Below are 24,744 nucleotides of genomic sequence, written 5' to 3'. Positions count from 1 at the left end.
GACCTGAAAGATGAGAGCAGTGCAGAAATAAGGTAAGGATGATAGACAGGAAATGTTTTTACAATGGAGTACCACCATCCACTCTCTCGAATCTGTGTTTCGTGAACTGAATATCATGCCGCAGTACAAAGATGATTTTATTAGCTCCCAGACAACCTCCCACACACATTTCCTCAGTTATTTATTCCCCGTCTCACAAACCCTAAATTGTCTAGAGTCAACACTGAGACCTCATTCTTTAAAGTAATTTTATTTTTAGTTCTACTCAGAATAAAATAAAACGCATAAACGCCAGCAGAAAAGACGAGCAAAAGCTCCAATACAAAATAAAATGTAAAGAAGGGACTGGAATTCATTGTACTTTTAATATGTTACACTCAAGTTTATTTCAGGTTGTGCAATTTTTTGGGTCATAAATTTGTCCGTTTGGGTTTTATTATAATTTGTGTGTACTGAACACTATCTGGTTGCCACGGATACCCCCTACATATTATTGCTCCTGTGAAAAACGAATATCTAATAACCATTGCACATTAAGATACATCCCCACTCCACAATGATGTACAATCGCATAGTATACCTAGGAAAAGCCTTATGTACAAACATTACTACAAATAGTTGGATGGTTCAAACGGAAGTGGATATATATGCATATGCACTTTGATCAGTGTGATCGCTAGCCTGCAAATCCATTAATACGGTTTCATCTGAAAACTAGTATGTGTCACTTGCACAAAATAATTTCATTGAAAACCACAACATATTTGCACTTCTCCAATCATAAGGTGGCTGAACATAATCGAACACGTCTTATCATTACATAATTAAATAAAATACAAATCATAAAACCTTAATGAAAACAGTCACCTCAATTGTCACAGGCCAACACTTGATGCCGACCCCCACCAACATACGCAAGGGACCACATGAGCAATTCACTTACTTCCCCGGAGTTCAAAGATTTCTCCAATCAGCATGAAGCAAGGCTCTGCCAGAGCATCCTTCTTCCCATCAGTCTCTTCTCCGTAGTCGGAAAGGTCACTGTCCTCTTCTGCCTCTTCCTAAGGATAGAGGCAAAGGGCACATTTACAGAGTCACACAACGGATGCGGAGAGGGAGCAATGTTAAAGCAACACTTCCAGATGAGTGCTTAGATAAAAAGCCTGGAATTTCTCATTCCCTTTCCTGGCACTTTATTCTACTTCCTGTCATTTATCTCCTGTAGGGTTCTGTCCAAGAAAGGACATCATAAACTGTAATGATTGTGTATGCCTAGTCTATCTAAATAAGGAAGATTATTGTGTTAAGGAATGATCCTACCTAAAAGCAATATTTTTACCCATAAATCACTTTCCTGAGGTTATTGCGAGATATTAAAGGAAGGAATTATATTGTTCCTTTAGGAATATAAAACCTGCTTTAGTACGTCGCCAAAGTTAAGGAAATAAATGTACAGAAATACAAATAACTTGCTCCTCCAGAGGGTTTTCTCTATCTGACAGGGTCACATTTGTTTGCACAGCCAGCGATTGTTATGCATCTGTTGACTCCACTTCACAGAATCCTCGTCCTTGTGGAGGGAAACGATGAATACACAATCCTATTTTATCTTATTTCTTGGAGCTATGGCAACCCAACAAAGAATCCTATGTGGGGTAAATATGTAATCTGAGAAACTGAGGTGAGAAATGGCAGTAAACAAGGCAAGATTTTCCTTTGGAGTAGTTGTTCACATGAAGGTTTATCCACCACCTTCTTTTGTATTCCACATTTTGGCTTAGTCTACTTTGCCTGTCCTATTACTGTCATACAGATCACATTTCTTATTGATGTCCTTACTCCCTGGGCAATAGGTTATACATACATACATTATAGATATATGGTTTGTAATTACAAAGGCAACAATTTAAAACAGGCTATTCTAGAACCAAGCCATTTGCTAGGTCCTACTTACCTCTTGGTGGGAGAAAAAGTCCCCCGGCAGTCTCTCTAGAAAGGAGGCCAAAGAGAAGGAGGACTTTTTGCCCTGGATGTCGATGACTTTCAGGTACTCTGGAGATGGGCTCAGGAAGGCATACAGGGCTTCGCTCTGACACATCCGTTCATCACTCAGCATTTTCTGCCCAAGAGGAATTCAGATATGACGACACTGGACACAAAACTGCTCCCATGAAACCCTTCCCTAGCATTTGTTTCCACAGCAGTCAAACATCTTTCAGAGTAGTGACTTACCACATAGTTTACCAATATCTCCCAATTCTGTTTACTTATTGTATTGATCCATGCTGCATTCACTCATGTTCATCACATTTAGGATTTACAGAAACGTATCCCCTTCCCCAACAGTCAGCGACAAATTGCAGATTTACAACTGCATTCAAAATACTTCCTACTGTTACTGGCATCAATGTTACCAGGTAAAGGTCTGTACGCTTTCAGGCATTTGGGCAATTAAAAATAAACACCTCCTCTCAAAACAAGCCTGTCTACAGCTAACAGTGTCCAATAGATTTTTGCTCATTGACTCATTGTGCATTCATTCAGCAGGTGGCACACAGAAGGAAATAATGAGATAATTGCTCTGCAGCCCAGTTGAATTTGCATGTATTTGTGCAAATGCCTACATTTCTATACACTTGTTTGTAATATAAATACAGAGGGGGGGAAAAGCACACAAAGAAAAATATTAAAAAGTGAAACTTAAGAAAGTGCACTTCTCACCTGTAAAAAGGTATTCAGCTGGTTTTTGGACTTGTCCAGGAATTTTTGGTCTACAGATTTAAATGGCAGTTTACTGAGGGAGGGCAGCTGTATTTTTTTCAAGGATGGGAAACACTGGAGAAGAGAAGGAGAGAAAACATTCACAAACGATGTGTCGGTGCTCACGTCAAGACCTGACTTTTCTTCAGCATTGCTAATAATTCGTAATAAGCCATAATCTCGCACACTGGCTTTCTATAATGACAGGGCCAAATGGTAAGTGGTGTGGTTGAAGCAATTACCGGGCCTTGTTGACGTTCTGAAAGGACAGCACAACGCCGACTGTTAAAAGCTTCGGGACGAGGCTGTTCACGGGCAATTGTGGGTGCTTTGCATTAGAGGAGAAGCAATCAATAAATAAATAAAAACTAGTACCTCCGTCAGCTTCCTGTGCAATGTCTGGAACTCGCTCAGTCTCCTACAAACCGTCCACGTATTACTCTTTGAGTCAACACCCTCCAGTAAATGGATGCAGATCAAGTACAAGGGCATATGCTCTCCATTCTCTTCTGCCACCTGTGCAGAGGAGAAGGCAAAGTCAGCATATAGTCCTCTTTAAATGCCAGTTACCTCATCTTTTAGCTTGCTAATTAATTAACTTGCATCCCCTCCCATTTTTTCTTATTGATTTGGAAGTGAATTCTCTATACTTCTTTTCTTAGAAACGCGAAGCAAAGCTTAAAATCGAAAAAGCCAAAATGCGATGAGAAAACACTATCAAGGAGATGCATTGTGCACTTAATTTTAGGTTTATTTCTTTTGGGGCTGATTATTTCTACTGGCTTCAGCAAGGTCTCCACACACATACATTTTCTCTGAACACTGTGAGCACAGGCCTCTCTGTGGGGCTTCAGCAATACACAGGTACACAGTTCAAGAAGAGCAAGGATGAATCATTATGCTGGCCCAGCAGGGATAAAGGAGAAAAGGCCACCAGGCAGGTTTAAATCACTGAATATCAGAAAAATCGACTTCAAAAATCTAAATAAAAAAACACTAAATATAGTGTTTGAAAAGTGGTAAAATGTCATCGACCCCCTATCCTGAGGAAAGCCTATACAAATGACTGTAATAATAACCTGACTTTAAAATAAACATCAACCTTATTTGACGCATTACTTTGCTCACTAGTGCTCCGGATGCATTCCCTTTCATTGCATTAAAGCCTTTGAAGGCATCATAAAGGTCATTCGTGTTAACCCGTATCATACCGACAACCAAGGAGGACAGTTAAGTTACTTCCTCCCAAGTGAAATATTTAAGATCCACCACCGAGAGAATTAGTTGTGATCTGTTTTTTCATTTTTTCGTTCGATGACTTTAGGCTTCTCCATTTATACCGTCATGCATTTTAAAAAGAAATACCTTCAAACAGGCCTGAAAGCGATATGGCCGAATGATTGAAAGCAAAGCCAGGCACTGAACTGACAAGCAGGGAAGCATCAATAACAAAGCATAAGCACATCCGGAGTCAGTTGACAGAGGCAGATTGTTTTGAGAGCGATATTGGCATCCTCTCAATCTGATCAAACACCCTGCGGCTCAGGAGAAATGAGGAGGGCAATTCTACTGTTCTGTACGTTTCCCGGAGTGGTGCCAAATGCCAAATTCAGAAGCAGGGATAATCTTAATGTTTTGCCCCCAAAGGCTTGCTTGGTTCCATTTAATATATCAAACGTTTAAATCATGATTTTTAACACGTAAATGTTATTACATCCACACAAGAAAAAAAGTGGATACAATAGTGAAGTAATGAGAAAATCATAGCACCTGTGGTTTGACAGTCATTCAGCCAATCAGTGTAGGTTAATCAATAAGTGTTCCGGTTAATGAGACTTAGTCTGTCGGTAAGTTAGTGCATAACTGACTCAGCCAGTCGGTTACTGTGTGAATAAGCGAGTCAGTTAGTCATTGAGTGTGTAAGAGATTAAGTCTGTCAGTGAGTGAATAACCATCTTTGTGAGTCAATGAGTGAGACAGTCAGTTCATCAGTCAGTGAATCGGTGTATCGGCCAGTTGGTCAGTCTATCAGTCACTGTTGGTCATTGAGTCGGTTGGTCAGACAGTGTAGTAGTGTGTCGGTCAGTCAGCGTATCAGTTGGTCACCTCTGTGCTGCTGATCACAGCTCTCCAGGTGCCCAGGTTCTCGCACCACCAGTCTGTTCGTGAGATGTGCAGCTGGAGGTCGTCGTGCTCCTTCTCCATGGTCCCGATCTCCTCTTTCAACTTGAATGCGATCTGCAGGGATGGGACAGGGCCACGATAACCTCTCAGCCTTGCAGCAAGAACATCTACAGGGTGCATCTGAGAACAGACTGGCCCACCATGGGCATAAGCTAAAGAAGTCATGCATCTGTTGAAATGGGCATTTTCTGATGTGCTGGGGCTTAGGGACTAAGACATTTAGAAGGTGCATCAGATGTATTTGGTTGTCACCAGTTTGATGTGGAACTACACCAGCCTGGTCCAGACTCATGTCCAGATATATATTTAGGTAGTTATGAATGCTATGTGTTGCTTTGTTTTGTTGTTTGGTTGTCGAGTTAGGAAGCAGGAGGAGATGTACCTTTTTGTCGGGTTTCGGAGAGTTGAGAATGGAGGCCAGAGCTTGCTTTTTGTACTTCAGTTTCTCTCGGAGTTGGCCCAGCTTATTGGCAGCGTAACTGGCTTGCTCATTGATAGCGCTGCTGCCTTCATCCAGACTCTCCTCCCCGCTCTCACAGGCCTGGTTCTGCACATGAAGACAAGGGCGTCAGAGACGAGAGACCCTCCAAAAGGAAAGCCAGGTTTTGCGTTCCCAAACCTTGATACCTTTGTTTTCAGATACATGATGACATAGATTTACATTTAAGATCCCTGTAAATGCCATATGGAGTTGGAGTGGAATTCACATGGCACACAGAGGGGATTATGGGTACATGAATTTGCAGCTGAACTGAATCAAGACTTTTCCCCTGGGAATGGCAGCTTTGAATACAGGCAGAGATGTCATATGGTTGTAATACACACGATCCTTTACACATCCCCTACTTCAGGTTGGCAATGAAACACTTCATTACTCACAAGAAATACCATCAATTATATTGCTTTGTAACCTGCCTAGTAGTTCTAGAAGAATCACTTGCAAAGTACTGAGTGGAAGCAAGCCAAATTAAAAAACAGTGTATTTCCTTACATAGCACACACCGATAGGAAAAACTCAAATTAATAGGTTTGCTTCCTCCTACTGCAACCGAGATGCCCTTGATCCCATGAGTCTACTCTGTGAAAGTCAAGTACACTAGAAGCGCATCTATAGAGCTCGGAGGTGACCAAGACTTTGGGACCATCCTTTAGATCTGAGGTATAAACATTAGGGGAACATATTCCAGTGCATCACAGCTTGACGATTATGCTTGTATACGAGATGTTCACCATTAGGATATTGCAACAGCTGCTGCTGCTGCAGAGGAACACGTAAATGTGAGGTAACGTTTACTTGCCTAAATAGAATCGCCTTCTTCTCCCCCCCCTAATATTTTAATGAAGCAGGTACACTGATATCTGAAGAAAAGTATTACATTTAAGACAAATTGATACTCCACCACCAAAATTCACCAAAAGAGAGACTTTTTTATATTTATGATAAAGAATTGTATTTATTTTCTGTGCTCTATGTTGCTCTGTTTTATTGACAATGCTAGCAGGGGCCATTTATCAATGTAAGTATGTGCCGGTGGAGCTTTATGACTGATTTTATTCCTTTTTTTTTTATTCCAGAAAGGGGGTGGGGTACTCTGACAGAAAAGAAGAAAGTAGAAATACGATTAAAGTGTTTGCACTTTTTTGAAGCCTGTCTGTGATACATGTTGGGGCATTCATATTTTTCTAACTGACTTTTTAGAGTTTGCCTCCTACTCTTTATTGATTGATTATTTACTGTTTACACAGAACAAGCTCAAGGGCAAAACATTTGGCAGCTGTGTTTTGGGACTTAAATGGGAATGTGTATGCTAAACAAAATGTATGGTTTTATGAATCTTTACATGTTTTTATGGTGTATAGGCCAGATAACATTACCGCCTCGTCCTTGTCATCGCTGCTGGACTGGGAACTGCTGCGCTCCTCCTCTTTCTTCATCAGCCGGTCGTACAGGTCGCTGACCAGGAATGAGGGATAGTACCGTTCCTTCATGGTCTCATACACTTCGCCCTGGATCTTGTTGAAGACGTCCGTGCCCTTGTTGCCTACCAGGGTCTGCTGGATCTCTTTGTAAAGGGCTTTCTCCACCGGGATCTCTTTGCTCTCCACAAAGAAGTTCTGGTAGATTTCACCCACTAATTGAGGTATTTCGTTCTGTGGCGGGAGGAAAATTAGGTGGTCATTTTGTGGTAAACATTGGGGTGAATACGAATGGGAAATTATGGCCTGTCATTTTGCTTTTTAAATCGCAAGCAGTACAAGTAGACTTAACAACATGTAAAGAGGTAGTGGAATAGCTTGGTAATTTATAGAACATTTTCTAAAGGGAAAAAATATGATTTATTGAGTAGACGTGGGAAAATGGGAAGTCCAGCATCAGCGTGTACTACAATCAGAACAAAACAGAATAATTATTTTTGGTACTTTATCTTGAATTGCTTCTTCCTGTAATGTGTATTACTTGCCTCAAGACAGAAGTCTGATCACAATGCATCTCTGATTTCCCACAGAAGGCTAATTTCCAGTCTTGTGTAAAAACTGCCGTTTGCTTCTACATTCCTCCCGGCGTGAAGCCATAATGCCGAGACCATTAACAGTAATGACTTAACTAAGCAAATGCACTCAGTCACTGGAGGAAGCCGTTTGAGTGTGCCGACTTGGGAAGCATGGCTCAAATTGCTCTACCCCCGTGTACTGGGAGCTCGTTCACAGGTGCGTGAGTGAGAAGGAATAAAACTGACATTTTCAATATTCCCACGATGCCCAGAAGCCCAGAAGCCCTTTCATCCTCGTCACATCAGAAACCCGGATCCCATAGCACTGTAAATGTCAATTCTCTACATAATTCTACCACAGAAATGAACTCCCTGGGATCATTAAAGACAAAAAGAGCATGTAAAACTCAGATCATTATGTTACTAGCAACCGAACACACGATAGGTCGAGAGGCATCCTCTACCATTTTTAAAAGTTCCCCTTCCCCCAACCCACGCCCTACATTACATTTTCCGATTCCTGTTGCCTAAGAGTACATTGTCCTTTACAGAGATATAGACATGATTATCTAGCGAATGCAATTCCCGGGAGGAGCCTCTGTAATAAGGGTCATTAAGTTCGGGTTCTTCTCATCAAACCTGAAGGCCTCACAAGCCAATTAAGCAGGAGCGCCTGGACCATCAGGCCAGCCCAGACGCGACGGACCTGTGTACCTCCGCCCCCCGCCGGTGTCTGATTGGCGATGGCTGTGAGCGGCAATACCTTATTAGCATTCTTCAGATATTCCACAGACTCCCAGAAGCTAATGAGGGCCCTCCTGTCCACCCGCTCCATGTAGACACGGAAGTGCTCTCGAAAGACGGAGTTGGCCATGATCTCCTCGAACTGCAGGAGCTACAGGAGACAACAGCAGAGTCAATGAAAGTTGCCACTGAAATTATCAGTGTGAGGTAAAAAAAAAAAAAAGTACAAATAACAGTCGATTCCACATGTATTTATTTTTTTAATTAGAATTTACCAGATGTGCTCGTTTCTCATGAGCAAAACTTCTGAAGGGTGGGGGGAGCAATTTAATTATACATGGGATGTAGTTTTGTTTAATTAGTTTATCTATTTATAACCTCCTTGTTGCAATAAATCTTTCACATATCCAGCCAGTCAGTTTACAAGTCAATATCAGTAAGGTCTAACTGTATTACTAGTTGAAAGTGTGTGTGCGTGCGCGCACGCTTCAGGGATCTGGCACTTAACATGTTAAACTCTTCATAAATGAGCAGCTCTGGCAGATGCCCAGAGTTTTCCTCCTAAACTTAATGTCTTTATGCACTTTACAATTTACAGGCAGGTTGTCTGGCTGCCTTCCATAATATATTTATCTAATTGAACTCTTCAAGGTGAAACTAATAAAAACAAGTGGGATCTGTGTTGTTAGGATACTGCCAGTTTGCATCCTATACAATAATGACTATGTCAGCTTGTCGTACAATAGTGATTCCTGTGGCTAATCACACCCCTGTGAGCTCTGCGGTGTCATCAGCTGTTTCATATGAACTTTCAGAAGGCCAAAACGTTGTGCTTTGAGTGACGGAGGTTTAAATGGGCAGGGCTGAAAGGCAACAGCTGTGTTACATTGAAAAACAGTTACCATTTTTGTTCAGATGGGCTTGCTGTATATATATACATTTTGTTTTAGGAACTGCGTTACTATCCAAGGTCAGTTGTTGCTAGGCGTATTCCTCTCAGAATACATTTCGTAAAATGTGTCTGTACTGAATCCCATAACACAAAGTAGCACTACACATGTGCACATGGACAGAAAAGGAAATTACAGAACAAAAACAAACATGTATTAGTGTCATTATGTCATCATGGCTGGTGTTCATATATGATATGATTATTGTGCAAGTAGGCACTGTTCAAAGCATGCCAGTCTAAAGTGTCCCCTCTGAGTCGGAGCAGAATGGCAAGATCTGCACAGAAATGGTAAGGACTGGTCGATGTAACACCGATTCTGTAATGCAGCCTTACCAATTTAAAATGTTCACTCAAATGGTATAAGTGTTGGTATTAGTCGCTCTTTCTGAAATAAAAGGTATTTTTATTACTGTTATTATATGAATATATGCTTCCATTTCATACCAAACGCTTGGCAAAACAGCAATATTAAAATTCTGTACACTCTGTATACGGAGATCTATGCTACCATGCTTGCACACTTTTTGGTGCCGTGTAATAAATGTGTTGGGGTTTGAGCATCACATTTGCGATCCCAACACGGCAACACTGTGTTGCCATGGATCCCAAGAGTAGTTTGTGCTGCATCCTACTTAACCATCACCTTTACATATTTCCGCAAATTCATATTTCATGTAGAAACGTGTATGAAGTCGTGTCATACCCATAATATTCATGCAGGTTTTTTTTTTTTTTTTTTTTTTTTTTTTTTTTTTTTTATAAACCACCCGCTGGCTGCATTCCTGACTTGGCAGCTGGCATTGGCATGCTGGTTTTGGACAGACACTATTTAGTTGGTATATGATTATGCCATGAGTATTTCTAATAAATATAACATTTCATAAAGAGTGACCAATTAAAACGTGTGTGAAAACACAGCCAGTGAGACTAAATTCCCAATTAGGGTTTGACAATGAAGTCTAAGCACAGGAATGCTCTTGCCTGCCTGTATAAAATGGTACACTTTCACACGGATCATTACCTTGCTGAAACCAATTTTCCATTTGACGACTTATTCGGCTAACTGTGTGCCACTGCGCTACAGATTTATAGGGCTCGTCATATGATCGCGGTCAGATTTGCAATGATAATTTTTATAGGGCTACCACTGAGATGCAGGCAGCCCTGACACCAGTGACTAGACAGAATGGAAATTAAACGGAAATGACTGGAGGGACAGGAGAGAAAAAAAAACAAAAAAACCTAAGGGCTGAAAATATCATCTGCTCTGGAGGGGGATGAAACATTGGAGCAGCAGCTAATGAAAATCCATGCTTCAAATTAATCACGCAATTATTCCAAGAAATCTTGAAAGGAGAGGTATGTGCTTGCTAGGTTGACTCATTTCTTTTTTCAAAAATGAAATTCAGAATGTGATGTAAAAAAAAACCTTGGATGACGAATATTTCAACAGGCTAGACAAAAATACATTATCTCAATTTACCCGGCCTCAGTTTAAGCCCGATGCGTCACACTGGGTTCCTAAGGGTACAACATATGGTAGATGTTTGCATGTCTGTGCAAATAAAGTTTGTCTTGTTCTTGTTGTGTGTGTATACATTCCTATGCAAGTAAGTGGACACCGACATGCCTCTAAACAAAAAGAACCGATTTCACCCATATTTGAATAGCTTAATGCCAACAGTGCATTATGGAAAAGCTTTGTACCAAAACAGACCAAAATAATGCTAATCCTCAGTGAAAAAGAAAAAAAACATTGTGTAATTCACTAACCTCCTGCTTAATTTAAAAAGTCTCAAAGTCATCTAATAAACAGTATGTGTGCAGGCAGGGTCTTAATCTAGGAGCATTAGCTGGATGTGGAAATAATGAAGTCTGGGTAAGTTCCTAGACCAGCCTGTTGCTAATGAAGACTCTGGGGTTTGGTTATCAGACACTAGAGATGCTGTTGTGATTCTCTCACTGGCTTGGGGGTTCGTCAGTCTCTGCCTCATCTTTATCGTTTTCGTTATTAAATAATGTTTAATTTGGTAATCTAATTGCAAGTTTCTTTTTTAACACGGTTTAAAGTTTTGTCTGGCTCTCGCTGCACCACATTCTCTGTCAAAGTGTTGTAACCAGCATGTGCCTTACCCTCTGGCCTTGGGTCCCATCGGCCTCCTCTGAGTTGCCGTCTTCTTGCTGGTCGTAGGCCAGCCCTCCCAGCAGCCTGATGCGCTTCTCGCATTGCTTCTTGGCCACAGTCAACTGGTTAATGTACCTCTTCATGTTCCTGGCTCTCAGCAGGTCAGCTTTCATGGCTGCTGTCTCCTTTCCTTTGTTGTCTGCAAGGAGACAAAATGTCATAGGCCTAACTTAGTCTGTCCTCTTTCCTAGGCCATCCCTTCACATTTATTAAGGAAGATTAGTACAAAAAAGTAGGGGTGGAACAACTAATTGTTTTTATATTTCTATGCAGATGCTCTTATCCAGGGTGACTTGTACATCACATTATGTTTATATCCAATTACCCATTTATACAGCTGGGTTTCAACTGGAGCAATCTAGGTACAGTGCCTTGCTCAAGGGTACAACAGCAGTGTCCCCCACCTGGGATTGAGCCCACGACCCTCCACGTCCAAGCCCATAACCTTAACTGCTACTCCACAGTGCTAATTATTGTGCTGCTGGTCTCTTACTTCCCCACCTGCTCATGACCTGCAGACAATGTGTAAAGTGTTTTTTCTCCTTTAACAAAAATGAAAACCTACACCACCCCATCTTGTGGTTCGATGTATTCAGTTAATGTTTAGTCAATGTGTACTCCAAAACATCTACTTCATGGCACACTGTTAATGTCCCAAATCAGGCTTCTCAGTGCTCTTTAGCCACACAAAGGAGTTTAAGGAGATGGCACAATGGGCATGCACCAAATAACGCAAAGGAAGACAAGTGGAACATCTCTTTCCTGGCTAAGGACATTGAGAAGTCTACTTCATTTGGGACACTGGCAGTACATTAGGGACATTAGCAGTGATGCAGAAGCATTGGAGCCCACAATCAATACACAATAACCCAATAAATTTCAGGTGGGGCAGTGCTGTTGTACCCTTGAGCAAGGTACTTCACTTAGATTGCTCCAGTAAAATGCCCAGCTGTATAAATGGGTACAAATTTAAGTTGCCCTGGATAAGAGCGTCTGCTAAATGACAAATAATGTAATGTAATGTAATGAAGGTGGGTTTGTTTATGGTTTCATTTTTTTAGTGCTGATCTAAAGTGTAATCGGTGCAGTTTAGCAAATACATGATTCTGTTTAATATTATCATTGAGAAGTCAGGAGGAACAAACTGCACAAGACACTGCGACCCTCTGGAATTAGAGGTTCCCAACCACTGATTTGAACAAAACAAAACATGAGACTATTTAAGCAATTTTAAGGGGGTGATTTCACTTACAAAATGTAAGCCTTAATTAACACGGAATTTAAGTAAATGTGGTTGTATTCCCCATGTTTATCTTATGTTGGACTAATTCATATTGGTTTGCACATATGCAAAAGGATGAAATGTTGAGAAAGACCTTTTTACAAGACCATAGGGGCTTTTCTGGCTCTTGCTGTATTATCACTACACTTTCTGATATAGGAGTGTGTGCATTACTGTTACTGAGGCCCGAGACATCAAAAGGGAATTTCAGAGGTCGTGATTGCAACAAAGTGAAATAGCAAAGGCCTTCAAGCAGTTCCTGTACATAATAAAAGGTAACAAAAACGTCATTAGTTTTATGCGAGACAGTTAAGAGACTCATAAAAGGGACTGCATTCAATCTCTTATTTAACACCTGCAAGCTGAAAACAAAGCAGATGGATAGTAAGTACGTAAGTAGGTGAGTAAGCATAGTATGAGACTTTTCCTCCTTTCTGATTTATAACTCAGGTTTCAACTATTTATTTCCATTTACTTTGTTCTAGGATTGTTATAACCTTTTAAAGTCCATCTTTTTTTGCAATATGAAATTTTTGATAGAATGCTCAGAAATCAGTTGAGAGAGAACTTCAGGAAAAACGAATCGCCTAATAATTATAATGCAACACAAATACTAAAAAAATAAATGAAATTTCAATGAAGAAAGTTGGGGAGGTAATGTGTGTCAGGGGATTATTCAATTGTGCTTTAATTGACTAGGAGCAGCATATATAGGAACCAATTTCTTCACAGTAGGAAAAAAAAAAAAAAAAAAAAACATTAACGTGATCTATTGATCTTAGCCAAACAATCATTTCACGGAAGATGCTGCAGCATGAAGCATCAACAAGTTGGAAGGGAAAGATTGATATTTGTATTCATCATTTGAGGTTGTGAACAATAGCTCAGATATGACTTTAAAGAGGGTGGTTTGTCTGTTAGGCCAGGGTTTAACTTTGGTACAGATGATATATAGGTAGAGATTTCTGTTTTTGAACGGTTAGTGTTCACATCTGTTAGCTGATTATACGAGAAGGTTGCTATGTTAACAATCTATCATGACACAAAAAACAGCACCATTACCTGTGAGAACAAGATGGTTATAGATTGAGTGCTGATTCAGAGACCATCAAATCTACTGCACTGCAAACCTCAAAGCCCTGAATTGTGTGGATGAAACCATCGAACCAAAGATGAAAGATCAGTGCAAAAAACTACTATTTGTCTGAAAAGCGGCACATAACTACTGTCTGATCAGATCAGGAAAAAAAAAAAAAAAAAATCAAGCGATCTATTCTGTATGCAGGGATACACAGCTTTGCAAATCAAGTAGATTGTGGCACAAGAAATATGACTGAAAGATCTTTGATGAAAGTATTCCTTCAATGCTGTCTGGCCAGACAGAGCAGGAACAAATTATCACAGAGTAACAGAAGCCAATATGACCATTGTGGGTTTCTGTAATAGAATGTCACCTTGACAACTCTGGCATTTGATTTATTATGAAGTTATTTATCTTTGCCATTAGAGTACAAAAAGGTCACCTCTATAAATGGCAGCTCTCTTTTTAGCAATAAGAAATCCACTATATAGATAGACTTCAACTAGACACCATGTACAAATAAGCATAATGTTTCTTCTGATCATTAGGCATCACCAAGAAAGCATTAACTTAAGCCAGAGATGACAAGGCCTTTGATATGAACGATTTCCACGTAAATGCCTTTTGTTCTGGTATTTTATTTTTCAATGTTGCTTTTATGGTCATGTTCTGCAAACCAAATGGACTCATCTCATTAAACTTTGCTTCTGGGTGTGTCAGTATGTCTTTTGTATTGCAGGACTACCACAGCTACTGTACCAAGACTACTGGGAACTATTCTGTGGAGATTTCACAATTTTATACAAAAACTCTCATTGAAAAGAGAAGCAGTTGGCGTAAGTGCAAGTGTATGCAGTCTACAACTCTTCTGTGCTAATAACAGGACCAGCGTGATTATCAGTTGAGAGGCAATCCCAAATCGGGAGGAAAAAGTAAAATCATTACAAATTCCAAATTTAAATAAAGTGTATATTCATAGATGCCATTAGCATTCCTAAACTGACCCGTGCAAACCCTGGGAAATTAGCTAATTTGATCTGAATTATTTCCCACCTTGTTCTTTTTAATTAATTTCATAATGTGTTACAATTTGATTAATGTAATTTTATTTCATTTAGTGCTATGGGTTTCTACATTAATTCTATGGAGAACAGAGAGAGCCGCCCATAACTTGTTTTCTTACCTTGTACTCAACAGAGTGATAAAAGCAACAAGCATCATAGAAGTCAACAGCCAAAAAAAAGTAAAGGAAAGGAAATGAAGCATCCGTGACTCAAAAGCCCAGCAGATACAATTCATTCCATTATTAATGATCCGGTCCCCCTAGCTTGCCCGGAGAAAGAATACATCTCCGCTCATGTCGATATGATGCTCTTGTGTAGGAGTAAACATTCACTGGCGTATTATGGCTGGCTTTTAGCTCTAATTGAGTAATGATGCAACTCGAAGATTTGCGGCTTTTATTTTGCCCCCCTCCTCAAAGTGAAGTAATGGGTTATATTTGGACCATCAGCCCATTTTGTAGGGAATCAATACTATTGGAATGTCATGTCTTCAAATGACTTAATCTTTTGGGGGGAGGGGAGAGAGAATGGTATGTTATGTAGTTTCTTCAAAGAGTGTCCCTTGTAACATGTAATCTAGAAGTAGTTTTTGAAAGACATCAGTTTGATAAAAGCAGGCCCATGCAAAGTCCATAGATACCAGAGAGACCACAGCACAGCCAAACTGAGTGCAGGAGACTGGTGGTTACATCCACAAACAAACCAACTACTAATGGGGTGCCTGTATACTTTACCACAGAATACAACATTCAGCACACTACTGCACTCACCGATCAGGAAAAGGTGCAATCTGTACAGTATCATCTGAACGGAATAATCTTCTAGGTATCTTTATGAAATGGATGAAGGGCTGGGATCCATTATCCACACACAGAGCGAGAGCGTGACCCAACCCTAAAGACCTCCTAAAACAACTGCTTTCATTTAATTTCACAGCATTGATTTTCAAGCTATTTGGATTCTTGTGTGACACCTCCATGATTTGTGATTATGTAGTTATTCATCCTAACTTGTAATTCTGTCAGGAAATAACACAGCCAACAGACTTCTTCAAAGTCTGTATAAAATACACAAAATATGATCACATCTTTCTGGTTTATAGCACCATAGACTAGACAACTTTCATACATCTTTCAGAAGCGGTGTACTCTGGAGTCTGTACAGCACTTCCCACTTCCCCAGATGACGGCAAAAGTGGTGACAGCTACTTTGCAGTTATTTTATCCACGTGCCACAAGCCATTAAGATAAACAAAAAACAAGTCACATGGTTGCACTTGAACAGTGTCTGTAGAAATTAGCTTGCAACCTATGAGCAAAGACAAAAATGGAACTACTTACTTCCACATTGCAAGCGAAATCTGTTTATGCATGATCAATGAAATTTGGGGGGGGAATATCAGTTTAATCAAATAAACAAAGGCACACAAGCTGCACGATATATACAAAAAGCAAGAAAAAAACTGCAGAAAAACACACTTGAATCCCTTATATCCCTCATCATAGCGAGTAGTGCGGCTGAGAAACCAGCATAATAAGGAGAGGTGCAGATTGCTTACCTTTCTGTTTCTTCAGCTGTGGAAGGCTGCTGATCGTGGTTGCCTGGATTATTTCCACAACAATCTGGTACCTGCCAAAACACAACTCTCAGGTCATCGATCTATGAGGAGACCCCAACACAGTAGGGGAAAATGTGTGAATCCCTGCTTCATCACAAAACTATCCCATACCAGGCTTTGACTGGGTTATGCCAAGAGTCACACTTGCCGGTTAGTGTCAAAAACAAGTGGTTTGACAATCTGGTCTGAAACAGAGGAATGGAGGGCCAACAAGAGAAGATAATAAGCCTACATCACGCCTAGTCACAGTGTGCGACTGCCATGGAAATAACCGTGGGTCAGAGCAGAAGGCCAAGCTGAGATTTAGATTTCCATATCTAGAAACTCAAATACTTTCTGGATTGCAAGAGTCTAAGAGGGTGGTGTAAAGATCGTCACTGTACTGTTGCTCACTCTAGATTTCATTACAGCCAGGAGGATCGATTAATTAAAAAACTGGATAGGTAATATTTCCCCATTCTATAGTATTAACTAGGCGACAAACTAAAAGGTGGCAAAACAACTGTTGCAGTTTCTGACAGCACTCGTGTCAAAATGAGCAATTGCAGTAGTAGCAGTTGCATTTTTTTATAGATGGCCTTTGCAAATATCTGAAAATCTGACTTCAATTTGTTTTACAGATGCTTGCAAAAGGTCGATGAATATTAAGAAATGAACCACACAAAAGATTCTGAAAGTACCCTCCCACACACACACGTTCAGTCAAAACATTCAGCATTAAAGAGAAAACGCATTGCTCTTCAATTTGAGGTTTAGCGTGTCATACACTAAAATAAATAAAATGCTTGTGTTCATTATGTAAAAGGGTTTTTAAGAGATTGCTTCTGGCATAAGTTCTCCAGTGATCCCCTCCCTCCCCCATTAAAAATGTATACCCAGGCAATACACTTCAATTTCCTATTGACTGATGTAGCTCCTATTGATACCACTGCAAGTACACAAAGTCACCTAGGGGTTGGTGTCGCCCAGCATGCCAAGGTGAAGCCCAGGTGTGCCACGCTTCTGGTCCCAGCTGGCTATGACACAGCCTGGATTCCACCAAGCGAGGACTAGATTATAGGGTCCAGCCTGAAACCAAAGACTTGACCTGACTCCCAGTGCTATACTACTTTTACACCAGCTCCAGTGTATTTAGACACAGATTAGCCTTTCTTGTCACCCAAGAAAATGATCTGGATACAGTTTCTGATCGGAAAGCATTGAACCTGTATGTTTGCACTTGCCTGTCGTGGGCATCAGAGCGCTCTTATGCTCTGAAGACTCCAGCTTGTCAGAGAAGAGGGTTATTAATTCAGAGCATGTGCCCTTCACGAATACTGCCTTTATGACCGTGTGTGGCATACTCCGAGACGCCCATCTGAGATCAATCGTGGCGGAATCAAACTACAACAAAAATGCAAGCGTGCTGTCCCTGTACCACATCTTTCCAGGAAGAATGTTTTAAGAGCAAACTGCAGGGTTCCCCAAAAATTATTCAACAGCTGTAACATACCTATATTTTTTAATTCCCATTGTTAAGGTCCTGAAACCAGAGCATTTGGTGGTGTTTACCATATATCAATGAAGCCTCTCACCTTTGCAAGGTACCTCCTTATTTGGGGTATAGGGGAGGGTGGCTTGTTTCTCTCATGTATCCTTTAAACTTCTCTATAAGAGCAACTGAGAAGAACAACAAAAATACTGTGATGGCTTTTGTCTATTATAGTTGCTTACATCTCCAAACTGGTAACAGCAATAAGGACACAGTATGTCAATTCATCTAAGGAACATGAAGGCCAAAAGCGGTTACATTTATTTATGTTTTAGATTCACTTTCAGCAGATGTCAAGGCCAAGGACATGATGCCACAACCTTTCCCCATGTGAAAAACAGCGGACTCAAATGGTTGTGAGGTATAACTCATTTTCAAAACCTCTATCTGGCTCTTTGAAGGACTAATATATAATAAACAACTCTCAGAGTTTGTAGGTTATGTATTTAGTTTTACACACATCAAAACAAGAAACTGAAGAAATTTATATTGTGCATAATAAAAGTTCAATAGTGCAATACAGATATTTAGAAATACAGTAACATCTATATATACACTTCTGGAATTATTTAAAATTTTGGGGCCATGTGAGTTTTTCACATTTGTGAAAATTCCTTATAGTTAAACATTTAAAATCAGTAGGTAAAGAGTAAAAGCACATTTAGGGTTGTTCTTTTATGTTATGGGAAGTGTCCTCTTAGGTGTTAATGTAATTTTATAGGAATAAGGACTTAAAATAATTATAATACAAATGTATATATATACACATGCGTATGTAAGCAAGTAGGGGTGTTGGGGATACTATAGATGATTTTTACATCAACAAGTTATCATAGTGATGAAAGAGGAAATAAAAGTTGCCATAACAGCAGCTCATCATTTCACAATTAGATCACCCCTTTAATTAAGCATTCCTTTCTTGTTCAAAGTCAAAATATGAAGCACACGGTGTACAAACAAGGCAAAATGATCCGTATCTCTTGATCTGCTCTGTTTTTCCCGAATAAAGACATTCGAAGAACAGAGTCACAGCATTTGAACAATTCTTTACAAAGTAACGTTTCTTTTGTGTGTAGCGCAATTACAAATTATCTTTTTGCGTCTGTTGCTATTAGTAATCTTTTGCCTGCCAGGTGTTGCCATGGAAATGGTCAGAGTACCCTACCATTATCATGCAAGTTAGTTGATAAGCAGTCGGATTTTGAAGGCGAGTGCGGTACACTTTTTACAGCCAGGGACTTTTTATTATCATCATTCCATGACCGCAGTTATGAAGAAAGATCTGTGACAAATGCAGATTTCATGCGTCTCGCCTCATGGCAATCCTATTCTTCTGAAGCAAAGGGGGAAACGAGTGAACTGAAAGCGATATAATTAGATTGTCTTTCGATTTCATTTATCTATGCTTAGCCTTTGTGGAAATACAATCCCGATTTCGTTTTCCCTTTTTCAAGTTCCATCATTTGTCCTGCCTGCTTCCAGTGGCAGGTTGCAGTCTGAGATTTGCTCTTCTAATTCAGCAACATTCACTGTGCATTAAAACCTGTGTGCAACACAATGGGATTTGATTAGTTTGTTTTCAATGGGGGCTGCAGTAATAACTCTGCTATTAACCTTCTAGACAAATAATGAGGCCACATTCATAACAAATTATGTTGATTGTATGCAAATTGAATGTGTCATTTATACAGTGAAATCAAAGTTGTTTCCTTATTGAACCACTCATCCTAAACAAGTGTATTTTCTTATTAAGATTAGGTTTGAAACATTACTCCCCCGCCTTTATGTTCTTTATGATGCAGAAACAGTTGCTAACCATAGCTATACATCATGAAATAGCCTTGAGAATTTCAAAGAACATTGTATATACCTACTGAGATGGGAGCAATTAAAGGCTAGCACTGTGCAGGAATTCTGTATTAGAATTTGAATGCTATTTTAGGTCTTATTTGCTGCGTTACTCTGCTGCCTATTCCTGCAATATTTCTCAGAGGTAATTGCAAGGCAGCATCCCTGGAGGGGAACCCAATAGTGTACAGCATTTTGAATCTCAGTGATACTGTGTACACAGGCCAGTGCAATGCAAATTCTTTCAAGACAATGCCTTCATTAGGTCTGACATCTTAAATTAAAAATGTTAACTCTCTGACCGCTATGATCAATTTCAAGTACAAATCTGTACAAAATAAATTAAATATGAAGTCATTCAAAAATCTCCCTTGCTAGACCACCTGCAAATAATTTTTTTATACCTTCCTAGAATATACAAATATTCGTGCTCCAGCTCCTAAGATGTCTCCATTCTTGTTGATAACCGGGAAAAAGACCTTCAGATTATCAAAGACAACACTGCAGTATATGCACATTCAGTGTATTCATGATTTCCATACATATTTCAATTTCCGCCATGAAACCTTGTCTATAATATACCAATTATATAGCTCTCCTATACCTTTTAAATGCATTTTCAATTCATATATTTTTTTTTACCTCCTTTACTTCACTACATTCAAAACTGTGAGCATTTGAGTTTTTACTCCCTCTTCTGTAGCTTGCAAATTGTATGTTTATTGCCCAATAGGTCTAATTATTGTTCTTCTGTAGGAATTCATTTTTGCACTCAATAAATAAACAACCCAAAGATCCTTCCAGAACTAACCTGCTTGGACTTCTTATTTGGGAAAACAAGGTGTAATTACTAAAATCTCAAAACAGTCTATCAGGTATGAAACAAGCCAAAAGTAACAAATTGAGAGAGCAGATGGTAAAAACAACCTGTTACTCTAAACCAGAGGGGGAGAGACAGCTGGTATGCAAAGTGAAACCTACACTTTTGAAGCATACCACTTACAATAAAACTAAAGGCAAACTTTGAATACAATAAGCAAACAAGTACGGCTGTGTCCACAACTTCCAAGGTTCAAGTTTTCTTGGCTAGTTTATTTGTTTAATACCAATTACTAAAATATATGATTTCATTTTTAAAGATATTTCTTAAAGCGATTACATTTTCAGTTACAATAACTGCCGGTTGCTGGCACTACTGTACCTTCGAATCTTCTTCAGCATTGTGTTCTGAACCTTTGAAAGTCAACAAGCCGAGTCGGACGGCACATTTTTAGTGTAGATGTGGTTACACAGTTATGCTTTTAGCTATGATCTTCTGTAAGGAGTAATAGAAGTTGCATTTTTCAGAGAGCAGTCATGGTACACTGAGCTCATTTACAAACGGGTCTAATTTTTGTCCAACAGCTGTTGATTCTCCAATTAATACCCATTATTCACTACATTCACGGTCCCCTGGATTGTGGGACTGTCACCATCAGGAGCCTAATTAATTCCCTTTCATTGCCTAACTGCAAAATTACAACATGAACAGAGGAGATAAAAAAGCAAGTTCTTCTGGGAGGAAAAAACAATTAGTTGATGGGTTTGGCTGGATTGCGGTCTCCACAGAGATGACAGAGGGGTTGAATTCCCTATTCTAAATGGATGATAAATCAGCCAATCAGACATACAGATGGATGCCTCCTGCATTATACAATGCTGAGCTTAGGACTTTAAGTGGAGTTTTTTGCCTCTTGTTACTGAAGCCTTTACTTATCATTTGCAATTTGTTGCTGAAGTCGGTTTCTGTGTGAGGCCGGATTGTTACACATGTCGAGCCCTCTAGTCAGGACACTGGCAGTTCAGAATTACATAATGTAGTACCATCTTTATCAAGTCTATTTTAGCCCGGGGGCACAGCAACCAATATATTGACAGCACTGCATTCCAAGTTAAATAGTTTGACATTAACATACATACACTGATCAGCCATAACATTATGACCACTGACAGGTGAAGTGAATAACACTGATAATTTCGTTATCATGGCACCTGTCAGTGGGTGGGATATATTAGGCAGCAAGTGAACATTTTGTCCTCAAAGTTGATGTGTTAGAAGCAGGAAAAATGGGCAAGCGTAAGGATCTGAGCGACTTTGACATGGGCCAGATTGTGATGGCTAGACGACTGGGTCAGAGCATCTCCAAAACTGCAGCTCTTGTGGGGTGTTCCCGGTCTGCAGTGGTCAGTACCTATCAAAAGTGGTCCAAGGAAGGAAAAGCGGTGAACCGGCGACAGGGTCATGGGCGGCCAAGGCTCATTGATGCACGTGGGGAGCGAAGGCTGCGAAGGTGCCCATGCTGACCCTTGTCTACTGCCGAAACCACCTACAATGGGCACGTAAGCATCAGAACTGGACCACGTAGCAATGGAAGAAGGTGGCCTGGTCTGATGAATCACGTTTTCTTTTACTTCACATGGATGGCCGGGTGGGTGTGCGCGTCGCTTACCTGGAGAACACATGGCACCAGGATGCACTATGGGAAGAAGGCAAGCCAGCGGAGGCAGTGTGATGCTTTGGGCAATGTTCTTCTGGGAAACCTTGGGTCCCGCCATTCATGTGGATGTTACTTTGACACGTACCACCTACCTAAGCATTGTTGCAGACCACGTACACCCTTTCATGGAAACTATTCCCTGATGGCATTGGCCTCTTTCAGCAGGATAATGCACCCTGCCACAAAGCAAAAATGGTTCAGGAATTGATTGAGGAACACAACAACGAGTTCAAGGTGTTGACTTGGCCTCCAAATTCCCCAGATCTCAATCCAATCGAGCATCTGTTGGATGTGCTGGACAAACAAGTCCGATCCATGGAGGCCCCACCTCACAACTTACAGGACTTAAAGGATCTGCTGCTAACGTCTTGGTGCCAGATACCACAGCACACCTTCAGAGGTCTAGTGGAGTCCATGCCTCGATGGGTCAGGGCTGTTTTGGCGGCAAAAGGGGGACCTACACAATATTAGGCAGGTGATCATAATGTTATGGCTGATCGGTGTATACTTAGCAGATATTTCTTAGCAGACACCGTTATCCAGGGTGACTTACAATTGTACAAAAATGTGATATCTTGTAACATTTACCCATTTATACAGCTGGGCATTTACTGGCGCAATCTAGGTGAAGTACCTTGCTCAAGGGTACAACAGCAGTGTTGGGATTGAACCATCTGGGATTGAACCCACAACCCTGTGCTCCACAGTCCACAGCTCTAACCACTACTCCACACTACTGCCCTATACATCTAATTACCGCAGTGTTAAAACTGAGGCACGGAGAGATGGCTCTCTCTCAGATTCTGGCTCTCTGGATTTTTGTGGGCTCTTCACTTCACAAGGGGTTCAAGGGGTCAGGTCTCGCGTAAAGAGAACACGTGACAGTGAGAGATAGAGAGATGATACCCACCTCAGCTGCTTGAGGAAGTCGACGTCGGAGCTGCTGCTGATCAGCTTGATGAACTCTTCGTAGGAGGGGGCGTAGGTGTAGGCCTTCTTGTGATGCTCGTTCACCTGCTCCCTGTACTCCAGCTGGGCCAGGAGCATGCGGTTGATGTAGTCGGGGTCACTGAGCACCTCCACCAGCGGCTTCAACACTGACAACCAGAGCAGACCCACAGTCATGGCAATGTCACATCGGGGAGGGGAAAACTGTGCTGCCTATGCCTTGCCATCAACAGCTTTTTTAGAGTTCAATTTAGACAGTGAAAATCAGTTCAAAATCCACTTAAAGGGACCTACAAAAAGTGAAATTTCAGCACTTGGCTGTGTTCAAATGCTAGCAAAAAGTCATGACAGTAGTAGACCGTGTTATGACTTCTATTGGAGTTACTGCTGGATCAAAATGTTTAACGCTTCCTGTTTTGGACCGCTATGATCTGCTCTTAGTCTTCAAAAATAGAACACTATTTGAGCTGTAACCAGCCATACCCACCTTAAATAAGTCATGACATATCTGTACTTTCATGACTTATTTACCAGCATATAAAACACAGCCATGCTGAATAGTAGGTTTGTTTCTCAAATTTGACATGAGTTACTAGACAATACATAGAGTAGGTATTTGTTTTAGATGGAGGAAGGTTTTCATTTAAATTCAGTAACATGAGCAGATAAATGTGTGTCAGCTTGTTCTCTTCACACTTGACTATTCAAAACCTCACTGCAGACTCATCCGGTAGAAAAGAAACAACATACAGTACAAGAAATGGAAAATACCACAATTCCCTTTTGGGTTACTGCAGACACAATGTTATTTCGTGCATTAGTGGCATTGCCTCAGATTCAAGAAGACAAGAACACAAAAAAAAAAAAAAAGCAATCCGTCTTTTATGATGTTTTGACAGACCATCTCTTTTTAACTGGAACTGGCAATGTAATATTGTAATCTTGTCCACAGTCAATAAGGCATTTTTAGAAGCACAGTGCTTTATGTCAACACTGCCAACTACCAAATTTCTAATTCCACGAATGCAATTATGCTGTCCAAAAAAATGAAATAGGGAGAAGCAAGACAATTATAATTTGGTTAAGATTCAGATAGGAGAGCCAGAGGACAAAAGAAGCACTGTTGAAGGAAACTATGCTCGTCTGAAAGATATTTTCTCAGATTGTATGATTTCATAACAAACACAAATAAAAAACAATTACAAAGTGGAAGGAAGCACTGAGATACAATTGCTTTACATTTATCATTAAGTAGATTTACAGCAGCTGTAATTAGTAGCTAATGCAGGCGTTTAAGGCCCCAAATGATTTACAGACAGTAAAAACAGGACAGTAAATTTACAAACCCCATGTGGCTCCTTCCAAAGGGTTTATATAAAATTAATAATTTATCCCACTTTTACAAATATAAAAGCAGCAATTCAATTACAAAAGCAGGCTTTTAAAATCACTTCTTAGATTGATTATGACGATGAAACTGTCCAATATCCTGCAGACAATACAGATACCCACATGTAG

The 24,744-nt window shown here is 40.2% G+C and overlaps 1 protein-coding gene across 2 annotated transcripts in view; it reads right to left on the bottom strand.

Moving 5' to 3' along the window:
- Positions 1–24,744, bottom strand: part of snx25 (sorting nexin 25) — a 55,090-nt gene that overhangs the window by 4,693 nt on the left and 25,653 nt on the right. Inside the window, exons 5-15 of one of the 2 annotated variants that reach the window (XM_066718201.1) lie at positions 23,189–23,375; positions 16,303–16,373; positions 11,266–11,456; positions 8,200–8,331; positions 6,820–7,095; positions 5,327–5,491; positions 4,867–4,998; positions 3,136–3,276; positions 2,722–2,835; positions 1,955–2,119; positions 944–1,061 (exon numbers count right to left, since the gene is read on the bottom strand). In XM_066718201.1, coding sequence (XP_066574298.1) covers positions 944–1,061; positions 1,955–2,119; positions 2,722–2,835; positions 3,136–3,276; positions 4,867–4,998; positions 5,327–5,491; positions 6,820–7,095; positions 8,200–8,331; positions 11,266–11,456; positions 16,303–16,373; positions 23,189–23,375 — 1,692 coding nt within the window. The remainder of the gene's footprint in view (positions 1–943; positions 1,062–1,954; positions 2,120–2,721; positions 2,836–3,135; positions 3,277–4,866; positions 4,999–5,326; positions 5,492–6,819; positions 7,096–8,199; positions 8,332–11,265; positions 11,457–16,302; positions 16,374–23,188; positions 23,376–24,744) is intronic. The other variant, XM_066718202.1, reaches the window with a different exon arrangement.

This window comes from Amia ocellicauda, chromosome 12 (assembly GCF_036373705.1).
Source record: "Amia ocellicauda isolate fAmiCal2 chromosome 12, fAmiCal2.hap1, whole genome shotgun sequence".
NCBI lineage: Eukaryota > Metazoa > Chordata > Actinopteri > Amiiformes > Amiidae > Amia > Amia ocellicauda.
Note: the sequence above shows the minus strand (reverse complement) of the source record. Positions and strands in the feature narration are given on the sequence as shown.